Raw genomic sequence first — 12,793 nt, 5'->3', positions numbered from 1 at the left:
TCATGATTAAGTAAGGCTACTATTTTTGTTTGCTTGTTCTTATTTTTTCCAATGTCTTGCTTAGCTCTGGCTTATGGTGGTGCCAGGGATTGAACCCAGAGCCTCAGACATAAAAGTCTTTTGTATAACCATTATACCAGCTCCCTAGGTTGGATTACTTAATTTTTTCAGATGAGAAAGCTGAGGCTCAGAGAGAGGTGGTTTGCCCATGGTCACCGAATCTCGGTGCATATTGTACCCAAACACATGCAAGGTTTGGGTCTGACATCTTATTCTATCCACTCAGTGATCTTGTGAAGAGGTAACTGAGACTCAGGTTAAGCAACCTGCCAGGACTCCAAGGTCTTGGCTGGGCACAGTGTAGCCAAAGTCCTAGGAGCCTGTACCTAGAAGATGATAGACATTTGTGTGGAGGTGACTTCCAGGTTCAATTGCTGTCCCCTCTTTCCCTGCATATGTGAAAGCCTGGTGGACAGGATGGAGGCCAGTACATACTAGGTCCAGCTGTGGTCTGATGGACAGTGTGACCTGTGTTGGTGCCCAAGTTGCTACCTGCACATTAGCTGCCCTACCTGGCAGCTCTAAAGTTCTCCTTGGATTTTGGAATGTCTGCTGTCAAAATGAGTGTACTCAGGTCTGCAGAGAAGGGCCTGGTTCCCATCACAGCCAGAGAGGACTTGTAAGGAGAGCTTGTCTAATTAGTCGGCAATAGTGAGCACAGAAAGGGAGAGAATGTTCTTGAGAAGTTTCAAGTGGGTCCTCACATTCGGCCTTCAGGGAGTCGCTTCACATGGTGATTACAGATTTCAGACCCATGTTCTCAGGTTAGAGTGGATGAGAGGAACCCTGCTGAAGGAGACTAGGTTTAATATGGAGACAGCCGGGAATAGTTGCAGCTCCGGTTATCCTGTGGCCTCATTTGGTGATGCAGGGAGGGGACCTGAACGTGCATTTTACTGGTGTGACAGGTAGGAGCTCCAGGGCCAGGCTTCCTGTGCCAAGTGGAGCATCCTCTCTACTTCTGTGACTCTATACACAATCTTTACCATTTCTGAGCCTCTGTTTACCAGTATGTAAAGTGGGGGTGGTCACAAATCTAAGAAATGTTCAGCTAGCTCTGTAGGAGGTGTGGAGCAGAAAGTCTGTGAGCAAAACAGAAGCATCTCTATGTCTCTGGTAGGGAGACATTGTACAGGAGATTATGGGTGTGAACCCATGAGCCACTGCAGGTCCTCAATAGAAGAAGCTCATGCTCATGGAGCCAGGTGGTGGCGCATATGGACAAGGACCCAGGTTTGAGCTTCCTGACCCCACCTGCAGGGGAAGACTTTTCAAGTGGTGTTGCAGGTATCTCTCTGTCTCTCTCCCTCTCCCTCCCTCTCTCTCTCTTTTTTCCTCCTTGGTTATTACTGGGGCTCAGTGCCAGCACTACAAATCCACTGCTCCTGTGGTTATTTTTTCAAATTTTTGGATAGGGCAGAGAGAAATTGAAAGGGGAAGGGAAGCTAGAGAAGGAGAGAGACCTATGGACCTGCTTCACCACTTGTGAAGTGACCTTCCTGCAGGTAGGGAGCCAGGGGCTCAAACTGGGATCCTTGCTCAGATCATTACTCTTTGTACTATGTGCGCTTAATCTGGTGCACCACCACCTGGCCCTCTGCCCCTCTCCCTATCTATCACCTCCTTCTCTCTTGATTTCTGGCTATCTCTAATCAATAAAAAATTAAACATAATAATTAATAATAATAATAAGAGAAGCTCATGCCCTCCCTGCATAGGTTAAGGAAAGGAATGAGAAATAACTGTGGTCACTGAATGTGGTACAGATCCCAGCCCCAGGAGAACAGAGTAGCACAAAAGGGAACCCGAGGCTTTGAAAGTAGGTTAACTCAAGGTGTGGGGTAAGAAGATACCTATGTGCTCGTCTGTAAGATATCCCCAGTACCTCCCAGGGTGTTTGCCAGCCCAGATTACTTTGGTAAAGGCAGTTTTAAAACCTCTGGAATCACTAAGCACACCTACCTGCAGCTCGTTCCTGGTAGACAATGGTGCCATTGTGTTGTGTGGGAACATTCCCAGGCAGGGCCCCTGCATCTCTGTGCAGGGTCCCAGGCTGACCCTGCCCATTTTAGACTGGAGGTACTGACACAGCCCCACAAACGAAACTCATGTTATATTGGTGCTTAATTTTTTTTTTTTTGCGTTAATGACACTGTTGTGAAATTATGTTTACTTTGTGCTTTGGTGACATGGGAAAGTGTCAGCTCTCCTCTTGGGCCTGTTAGTTAGATCTGAGTGACAAACGGCCAGCTCCATTCCCAGGGGCAGGAGAGGCCGACACTGCTGGCCATTGTGTAATCGCTCTTGCTGTCATGCTGCTTTTCCCACACTGCCACAGCCCTTGACCTTTTGTGGTCAGTGGCTCTAGTGTAGGCCTCTCAGTAGCAGTGTAGCCTCATTAAGAACCAGAGTCACTAATTTCAGCTCCTGCACACTTACTGTGTGACATAGGGGAACTCACTGCACCTCACAGACTCTCAGTCTCATCATCTATAAAATGGGAAGCCACACCTTCCTCACTGGTAACTGGGGAACTAGAGGAATTCCTGTATGTCACATTGTACTTCATTATCTTCCTGGTGACTGTCACAGACAACACACTGAGCCCTTTCTAGATCCAGACATTGACTCAGGCTCTCATTTCAGTCCCACACACTGAAGAGTAATCGGCCCATTTTATAGATGAGAAAACAGACTCAGATAGATAAATAATTTGCTCAGGATAACTCTGGCAGGAAGTAGATAAGGGGTGTTTGTTTGGAAGGTAGGCAGTCTGATGGTAGGAGTTCTCTTTGTCAGCCAGAGGGATAAAGAATAGGAAAGCTATCAGGGGAGGGGATGGGATACGGAATTCTGGTGGTGGAAATTGTGTGGAGTTGTACCCCTCTTATCCTATGGTTTTGCCAGTGTGTCCCTTTTATAAATAAAAATTAAAAATAAAGAAATTCAGAGTAATAATAAAACCCGCTTATCTCAAAGCCACTCGCTAGGTGTGTGCACAAGTCTATATCTTTTTGCACCAAAGCCAGACATGTGGGCAGGTATCAGGGTGGATCTTTGGTGGTTGTGCAGGCCAGTTGTTTACTGCAGATAAAATGGGAAGGACCCAGCAATGGACACTTCGTCTCCACTGCTGTCACAGGGATTTGTAAATCCATCTATACTATCCATGTGGCAAACAGTATGTCAGGAGCTCAACCCAATCCTGGAGCTTTGCTTTCTGAAAGCCTTCCCTACTTAAAACCAACCAAGAGCCAGAAAGCCTTCCCTACTGAGCCTGAGCCTGTGGCTGCTCAAAGAGATGCCCTTCTACTTAAGTATTTTCACTGGGGGACAAGTCACATTAAAACTTGGCTTACTTTTTTTGGCTTACTTCTTTTCTTACTTGCCACTCAATTTTAAAGGACTCTGGAGTCTTTTAAGAAGGATCCTGCAACTCAGCAGACCTCCGAGCATGCTCATGGACATCAAAACATAACCTCAGTGGGCCACCAAGAAAAAGTGAAATTCGATTTGAATCTGAAAAGCAGAGATTATGATAACCCATTTAGGAAAGGCTCCCAGTTCAAGCTGTGTGGCTCAGTCAGTAAGAGAACTCACTTGGATAATCCACTTGCCTTGTCATGCACATAACCCAGTTCTCGGCCCTATGAGCTGTGGTGTCTTTTCCTCTTACTCTCTGGAGCAGTGAAGCCCCAGTAAGAACACAAGCAAGCAAACATGTAACTCTTGGGACTGGGAAGGGAACCCAATGGTAGAGCACGTATCTTAACATGTGAGGCTCTAGGTTTGCATGAAAGCAAATAGAACAGTCCCCCAATAAAAATGACTTTAAAAAGTAGGACATCACTGATGGTTGAGCAGTGCTCTGGTCTCTTTTTTTTTCTAATACCCCAAACCTTAGATGACAAGTGTTTATTCCTTTAAATGCCAATAACTATTTAATATTGCATGCCAGATGCTATATCCACCTAGAATTGTAATCTCATTTGATTCATAAAAGAACCCTGTATATGACAAGGGTGTGACAGCAACACTTCCAGGGGACTCACCAAAAGCCACTTTGCTAGTAAGAGGCAGAGCCTGCCCTTAACTTTGTTCTATGCCAGCACCTGAGACTGTAGGCATACTAGCCTTGTGGTTGCTCTGGTTCTTGGAAAACTACAGATAACTGAGTAATGTACCAGAAAATGGGAAAGATGGGGTGCATGTTCTCCAGAGGGCCAGGTCATGAGCCCTGACTTACACTGGACAGAGCCCAACTCTTCCTGAGAAACCTGGGGGCAGAGCCACTGTTCTGACCCAATCACTACTGTGTTATCTGCACTAGAAAAGAGACAGGTATCTCTTTTTAAAAAAATTTTTATTTATAAAAAGGAAACACTGACAAAAACCATAGGATAAGAGGAGTACAACTCCATACAATTCCCACCACCAGAACTCCATATCCCATCCCCTGATAGCTTTTCTATTCTTTATTCCTCTGGGAATAATGAGGTCATTATGAGGTGCAGGAGGTGGAAGATCTGGCTTCTGTAATTGCTTCCCCACTGAACATGGGTGTTGGCAGGTCGATCCATACTCCCAGGCTGTCTCTCTTTTTTCCCTAGTGGGGTGGGGTTCTGAGGAAGCAGAGCTCCAGGACACATTGGTGGGGTTGTCTGTCCAGAGAAGTCCAGTTGGCATCATGTTAACATCTGGAACCTGGTGGCTGAAAAAAGAGTTAACATATAGAGCCAAACAAATTGTTGACTAATCATGAACCTAAAGGCTGGAATAGTTCATATGAAGAGTTCGGGGGGGGGGGGTCTCCGTTTTATAGTTAGTAGTCCTATTTTAGTTATATTCCAAAGAGCCCATGACTATACTAGTTTGTTTGTTTTCCCTCAGCCTGTCATCTGATATGCAGGTGGATCCAAGTTAAGGCATCTCTTTGCTTCCCCTTCCCCAGTGTAGAGGCCAGGGGGCACCATTCCACCTATTTGGATACTATAAAGGCAGTATCCTTTAATCCAGGTTGGGTGGTGGGTCTAGACCAAGAGATGAAATACCAGATTCCAACACAGAGAGAGGGGGATGTGGGGTGAAGCCATAAGTGAGTGTTAGTTAAAAGGTTATGTAGGCATGTGGCTGGCTATCCTGATGGGTAGGGACCATGCTTTTAGATGCTGGGGATTCAAGAATGAATGTGACCAGCTTTGCATCTGTAACAAAGGGTGCATTTTTTATTATCTTAAAATTGTGAATAATTGAGTAATTATTCTTTGTTCAAGTACTTAAGAAATACTTTACGATTGTTGCAACCTCATGTTTATACCTCAGAACACTCAGAAAGCGCTAAGCCTATGTATTGTGTACTGCTCAGTCATGGAAATGATAGTAAGTTGGTGGCTTGACAAGGTCTACAGTAAGACCTTCTGAACTGAGGTCAGCAGTAGAGTTCTTTCTGTGTGATAGGAGCCACCTAATGCTGAATGACTTTCACGTTGGCCTTCCCTCCTCAGGTACATTTGATCTTTTCTCCTACAGCCTCTGTCCTAAATAGCCTCTATTCCATCTGGTTGGTTCACACACTTGTCTGGATTTACAGTTTGACTATTATGTGTCTTTTGGTGGAGTTGCTTTGTGGAATTTTTCTTGGTTCTTTTACATAAAGTTCCGCCCCTCCAATTAGGGCTAATGGTAGTCTAAACTATAATGCTATCCTTGTCGACCTACTTAGCATAGTTATCACTAATTTTCTTACTACAACTAATAATCAGGTGCTTTCCTTCAATTGATCTGTCAAAAAATTTCCCTCTTTCATTTCAGCTTGTGTGATATGGAATCATGTTATAAGCAAACAAATGGCACACTCCTTGACATCCTGTCAGGAGTAATAATTTCCTCTTCAGCTGTCATTGCTCCCGTTTCTTTTATCTCAAGTCTTTGACAGCAATTTTTCTTCCTCACAAAATGTTTCTGGAACAGGGAATCTCTGGTTTACAAGTGTTGAGCAGAGAGGTGAGTTTAACTGATTGGGAAAGATTCCTTAGATACTAGTGTAAAAACTATTCTGGATCCTTCCTCTAGAAGTTTCTCTAGATTTGAGATTCCTATTATCACTTGGTGGTTTGGAATTGAAATGATTCTCTTTCCTATTACACATTTCTTTTATTGTTGTTGTCACTAGGGTTTCATTGCTCTGGATCAACTTTTTCAGATAACTGAGAGACAGAATCAGGAGAGAGGGAAAGATGCCATAGTACTGAAGCAAAACTCCTTCTGGTGTGGTGGAGGTTATCATGTCACGAGCATGACAAAGCCAGCACACTTTTCATGTAAGCTGTCTTGTCAGGTCCAGGTATTTCTTTGTCTTGTCCTTTTCATGTGAGGTTAGCCTGAGCCATAGTTTTCAAGCCCCTGGCCTCTAATACATTTACTATAATTTCTCTGGTGTGAAAAAATACAACTGAGGTACAGAAAGATTATAGAAATTCACTTACAGGGTCCAGGCAGTGGCGCACCTGGTTGAACACACACATTACGGTGCACAAGGACCCAGGCTCAAGCCCCTGGTCCCCACCTGCAGGGGGGAAGCTTCACAAGCGGTGGAGCAGCACTGCAGGTGTCTTCTCTCTTTCCACCTTTACCTCCTTCTCCCCTCTCAGTTCTCTTTGTCCCCATCCAATAATGAATAAAAATATATAATTAAAACAATAAACTCTTTAAAAAGAAAGAACAAGGAAGGGAGAAAGAAATTCACTTGCTCAGGGCTGAGAGCCAACTTGACTTGGTTCGTTCTCAAGCCCTTGCTTTTAAGCCCCACACTCACTTGCTCCTCTCTGAGAATCAGACACATTTTGAGGATGAGTGGATGGGTAAGACTGCCTTTAACGGCAATGTGAAAATGTAAACTTCAGTGACAGTTGAGGAGACTTTGACTTCAGAGCTATGGTCTGGAAAGATTAAATTGACAGTGTTACATAAGCAGACCAAAGTTGAGAGAAGAGCTCTTATTTAAACATTTTGGGTAAAGGTTCACTTATTTTATTTATTTATTGGGGGAATTAATGGTTTACAGTCAATAGTAAAATAAAATACAATAGTTTGCACCTGGGTAACATTTCTCAGTTTTCCACATAACAATTCAAACCCCCCCCCAGGTCCTCTGTCTTTCAGGACCTAAAACCACCCCCCCATCCCCAGAGTCTTTTAATTTGGTGCAGTATACCAACTCCAGTCCAAGTTCTGCTTTGTATATTACCTTCCGTTCTTATTTCTCAACTTCTGTCTATGAGTGAGACCATCCCATATTCTCCCTTCTCTGTCCGACTGATCTCACCTAACATGATTTCTTCAAGCTCCATCCAAGATAGGATGAAGAAAGTGAATTCATCATTTTTAATAGCTGAGTAGTATTTCATTGTGTATATAAGACCACAGCTTACTCAGCCATTCACCTGTTATTGAACACCTGGATTGCTTCTAGGTTTTGGCTATTACAAATTGTGCTGCTATAAACATAGGTGTACACAGATTTTTTGGGATGGTTGTGATTGGTATGTTGGGATATATCCCCAGGAGAGGAATTTCAGGGTGCAGGGTCATAGGATACATCCACTTCTAGCCTTCTGAGAGTTCAGAGGTTCACTTCTTTGGCAGAGCCACTTCTGAACATTATCAAACTTTAGAAGGTCTCCCTGTTATACCAGCTATCAGCATGGATCCATAGTGTGTGTGTGTGTGTGTGTGTGTGTGTGTGTGTGTGTGTGTGTGTGTGTGTGTGTGTGTAGGGGGAGTTATTTGCTGAAAGAAGTTGTTTTCTTGCTAGATTGTGCAAACACATAGAAAAGTTTAAGGGGGAGGCAGGCGGTGGCGCACCTGGTTAAGTGCACACATTACAGTGTTCAAGGACCCAGGTTCAAGCCCCTGGCCCCCACCTGCAGGGGGAAAGCTTCACAAGTGGTGAGACAGGACTGCGGGTATCTCTCTGTCTCTTCCCCTCTCTATATTTCTCTCCCCTCTTAATTTCTCTCAGTCTCTATCCAATAATAAATAAATAAATAATAAAAAAAGAAAAGTTGAAGAAATGGTACATCCAGTTCAAAGCACCCTTTGTCAGCTGCCAAGGGAATGCACAGAGACACCATCATCACCTCCCACTCAGCAGTGTCCTTGTCCATGACACCTTCTCATCTGAGCTGACAGTCTTGGGAGAGATGACTTCAACTTCGGAATATTTTCATGGTCCTCAGGCATATCTGGTGGGATCCCTGCAGAGCCTTCAGAACTGGAATTTGAACCCATGTGTGCATCAAATGCTTTTCTCCTTTCTTATCTTTCCTCCCACATCTCTCCCTTATTCTCTTCCATTCCCACTCTCTCCCTCTCCCTCTCCCTCTCCCTCTCCCTCTCCCTCTCCCTCTCCCTCTCCCTCTCCCTCTCCCTCTCCCTGGCAAACTTTTTTTTTTTAAGGTGGAGGATGAGAGAGAGGAGAATTGCCCGAGTACTACACCACTGCTCATGAAGCTTCCACTTTGTAGGGTGCTCCCATGTAGTGTCAAGGGCTCATAGTTGGGTCCTGGTGAATGGTAAAGTGTGCATTCTACTAGGTGAGCTAACTCTTAGTCCCTGTACTTTTTTTTGTTAGTTTTTTTTTCTTTCTTTCTCCTCTTTCTCTTTAGCTATTTCCTTAATGATCACTGACATTTTCAGATTCATCATTGTAATGGTCAGTTTGGTGCTCTACTTCCTTCCTTACCTAATGGAAAATAATCTTGCTTTAGATTATCTAGATTCCTAATCTCTGACAAGTTGGCAGTCATGGGGAAGGGAACTTTTTTGCACTTAAGGATGAGATACTTTCATCTGAAATGTGAAATGGAACTGTTTAGTAGACTTTTCTGCTTGTGGTTATCTGCAGTGGGAGACTGTGCTTGAAGATAGGTGGGTGGTGGACAGGGATTGTCTGTTCTCAGTCTTGAAAAAATAGAGAATATAACTCTGCCTTGACCCATCTCAGGATAAGGCCTTCCTGTCTTAGATGGAATAACCAGAAATGCCTTCTGCCCGGAAGAGAACTGATAAGCAAACCAGACCCAGTCCCCAGTCCAGGAACCTTGAGGGGCAGCAATCCATTGCGTCAGGTCACCCTGGACATATGATCAGAAGCACAGGACACAGGGTGGCAGCCAGGGTAAAGGCAGAGCTGCTGCTGCTCCATTACTTACCATCTCAGAGAAGTCCTGCTGCTGGTGGTGCTCGGGCAAGCTGCCTGAGTCTACTTTTGCTAGTGTTTGTACTGGTGGAGGTGGGCTGGTTCTCTCTCTCTCTTTCTCTGGGGTAGTTCATGTGATTGCATCGTTTTGGGAGAAAGAAACATGCTGATATGCACGTTACGTGTCTTCCCACAAACTCACAAACCCACACACGGACCTTAGCACTCAAGATTGATAAGAACTTTGCAAATTCAGTTTGGGCTTATGTTAATTCTGTGAAATTTTTCAAGTCAGGATTTTCTGATGCCTTTTGACCTGTCTGGAGGCAAATATTCATTTTGCTGGTGATTCTTTGATTGTAGTGAGCAGGGGTATCTGTCCCCTGTGGCTCTGACCTCCTGATCAGTGGCTGGCCCAGGCCCTACCTTTTAGGGTGCTATGTTTAAGTATGTTGGGATTGGCTGGGGGCTGTCATTGTCATTGCTCACAGAGTTCCCAACAGTGAGTATGATCCTGAGCTTTTAAATTAAACTGATTAAAATTTGAGATTATTGTGTGGCTGGCAATAACTTCACCCACGCAAGTGTAATTGAATGGCTCTGTGTTTTCATACTTGGCTACTGTACAAGGGACCCAGACTCCTGAGAACTAAGAATAGCTCAATAGCCCTCCTTCCCCCAAAATGGCCCATTACAAGATGCCTGCTGGGTGGTAACCTCCCCATACGGTTTCTCAATAAAGAGAAAAGGATGGGAAGGGGCGGGGTGGTGGCTCTGGAGTTTGAGGAGAGAGAGAGAGAGAGAGAGCTTGCATTTAGTGTCACAGCTTCTCAAAGCTGTCTGGGGCAGACTGTTTAGTTCCATGTCCCCTGTCCCATTCAGGCTTCTGCACATTTTGAAGCTTTCTTTAGCTTTTCCCTGAGCCTTGACGGCAGCTCTCTCAATAGACGAAAGCCGAGCTCTGATTAGCTGAATGCCTGTCTGCACAATGCGCTGAATGTTAATGGTGCTGGCCGGTCTGAGCTCACCACTGGGATCCTGGCTGCTGTGCGTCGCCCAGGCAGCTGCTTCAGACTCCACCATGGGGTTCAACTGGCTTCCTAAAGTTGCCTGTTTGCTTTTTTGCAGATCTACACAGACTGGGCCAATCACTATTTAGCCAAGTCAGGTCACAAACGTCTCATCAAGGATCTACAGCAAGATGTGACAGACGGAGTCCTCCTGGCCCAGATTATCCAGGTTGTGGGTAAGAGCTGATCTTATGCTGGGGATGGGAGAGCTGCAGCACAGACCTACCTACCCAGGGGCGTCAGTCAGGCAAGAAGTTAACACTGAAATCTCTAAGCAAGTGTAATATTTCTGTTCAACATACAACTTATTGGACTCAATATGCATACCAGCTTTCGAGATCTACATACACAGCAATCACATAGGGCGAAAGAGAAGAAAGCCTGGCCATGGCTGGAAGGAAGTGCTGGAGGTGGGAAGAAACATCTTCCGCCCTTCTGCTCTCTACTCAGCTTCTCCCCCACTGCTGAGATGGTGTTATTTTGGTGATTATTTTGGAAAGCTATTTTGGTGATTATTTTGGAAATGTTTCAGAAAAAGGAAAAGGTGGGAGTGAGGGAGCCACGTGGGTCTGATTTTTATTCTGTCAACTCAAATTGGGTCTGAGAAATCAAAAGCTCAATCTTCAGAGTTGAATCTGGTTTTGAAAACAAGGGCAACCGAAGGATCAATAGGGTTTTTAGTGCCCTGACCACACTGCTGCGAGGAAAGGGCTTATCTATGGAAAGCATGTGGGTAGAAGCTAGGTACTGATTTGCCCTGGGTCTTAAGGAAGCACCCAGTTGTCCTGCCAGAGCTCAGAGTAGACTGAGGAGGCAGGAGGTCAATTGGACAGCATTAGGCTGATTGTCCTCACTGGCAATCTTGGCAGCCGACTCATGATGCCAAGAGAAAAGGCTCAGAAGCCCTCCAGCGTGTGTGGTAGAAAATCCCTTCAGTGTGAGGTATAGCCCTGTGTAGTTAGTTATAGCTCTGCTCCCACCTGTGGAGACTGTACCTGAAAAATAGGCACTTTAGCCTCAGCTGGAGTTTTTGGACATGTACTGCCACTCAAAGAAAAAGTCTCTAGCATTGTTCAATTCTCTCTCCATTTCCCCCTTCCATTCTGGTTTTTGTTTTGGGTTACTCTATAACAGTTGTCATAACCTCAGAGTCTTGGAAAAATTCACGTTTATTGTCTCATGGATTCTGCAGGTGTCTAGGCACAGCTACAGTTAGAGTGTTATCTAGGGCTGGGGTTTCCTCTGGAGGCTTGGCTGGGGAGGGGTGAGACTCTCATAAGTTGTTGGGAGATTGCCTTTCCTTATGGTCACAGATACTGATTTCTCTCATGACTCCCCTCCCCTGCTGTTCTCCCCACATGTGCACCATTCAGAGGAAATACAGTAAAACATGTTTATATGTGCCTGTGTAGTGTGTGTGTGTGTGTCTTCTTTCTTTACCTAAGATTTCCCCAAAGTAATAATGCTGGCAAGTCTAGCTTGTATTCGGCATAATTCTCATGGTTGTGGTTATTCTTTGATTGATGAGTTCCTACTTATTCTTGAAAGTCATTTTCTCTCTCATCCCTTTTCTAGCTTTCTCAGATGACTGGAGAGACCCTACTCTATTATTCCATAGACTAATGTACTGGGTCTATATCCTGAGTAGTAGTCTTTTTTGGATTTTCCTGGTACCTGGCACGCAGTGATGCTTAAAGTTAAGAGGACTAGGAGTAAGAATAACATTCAGTGTGGCCTCTGCTTCTGCAAGCCTGTTTCCAACAGGTGACTTGGATGTTTTTCCTTTCAGCATTTATTTTCTTCTGAATATTTCCCTGAACTGTACATGACATGATCCTTTTCAGATTTCTGCTGCAGTTCTTAACATTGAAGTTTGTAAGAGACCTCTAAAAGCAAGATTTGCTTCTATGATATCAAATGTTATATGACGGACAACAGACAAATTTCTTCAATAGCTGGTCCTCATGAGGAAGAATTGGAATCTTTTAAAAATTTTTATTAGGCTATAATCTGTTCCCAGTGGTAGTTTCTTTGTATAAGCACGAGTTCTGACCTCCAGGGCTGCAAAGAACAAGCCAGTCTGAGATAATAAGTGCATCAGAATAATTGAGGACTACTGTTATTGGTGAATTATATTCATGGAATAAAATATAAATCTATAAATACACTTATAGACAAGTATATTATTGGAAGAGAAGAGAGAACTCAACTGGAAAGGTGAATACCAACTGATCAATGCAGAGGGAGGTGCTTAACATTAGTTAAGCTAAGACTCATCAGTGGATGTAGATCTAGAGACAGAAGCTTGAGGGACAGGTGATTTTCATGCTCTCAAATTAGCTCTTCCTTGTTGATAGTTGTAGGAGAAAATGTAGTAGTCATATAGCAAAGACAGATATCATCACCACATGATCAAAATCACATCTCTGCTGAGGGACAGATAGGTGTGAAGGTCTTCTTAATG

The 12,793-nt window shown here is 44.3% G+C and overlaps 1 protein-coding gene across 13 annotated transcripts in view; it reads left to right on the top strand.

The window, feature by feature from the left end:
• Positions 1-12,793, top strand: part of NAV2 (neuron navigator 2) — a 762,517-nt gene that overhangs the window by 442,950 nt on the left and 306,774 nt on the right. For 12 of the 13 annotated variants that reach the window (XR_009545656.1, XM_060177031.1, XM_060177025.1 and 9 more), the window contains exon 2: positions 10,388-10,505. The exons of the other annotated variant lie outside the window; for it this stretch is intronic. Coding sequence is in view for 10 of the 12 variants with exons in the window: in XM_060177031.1 (XP_060033014.1) it covers positions 10,388-10,505 (118 nt within the window). In the remaining 2 variants the exon portion in view is untranslated. The remainder of the gene's footprint in view (positions 1-10,387; positions 10,506-12,793) is intronic. 13 annotated transcript variants of the gene reach the window in all.

Source organism: Erinaceus europaeus, chromosome 17, assembly GCF_950295315.1.
Source record: "Erinaceus europaeus chromosome 17, mEriEur2.1, whole genome shotgun sequence".
NCBI lineage: Eukaryota > Metazoa > Chordata > Mammalia > Eulipotyphla > Erinaceidae > Erinaceus > Erinaceus europaeus.
The sequence above is the reverse complement of the archived record's forward strand: the minus strand, read 5'-3'. Positions and strand labels throughout refer to the sequence as shown.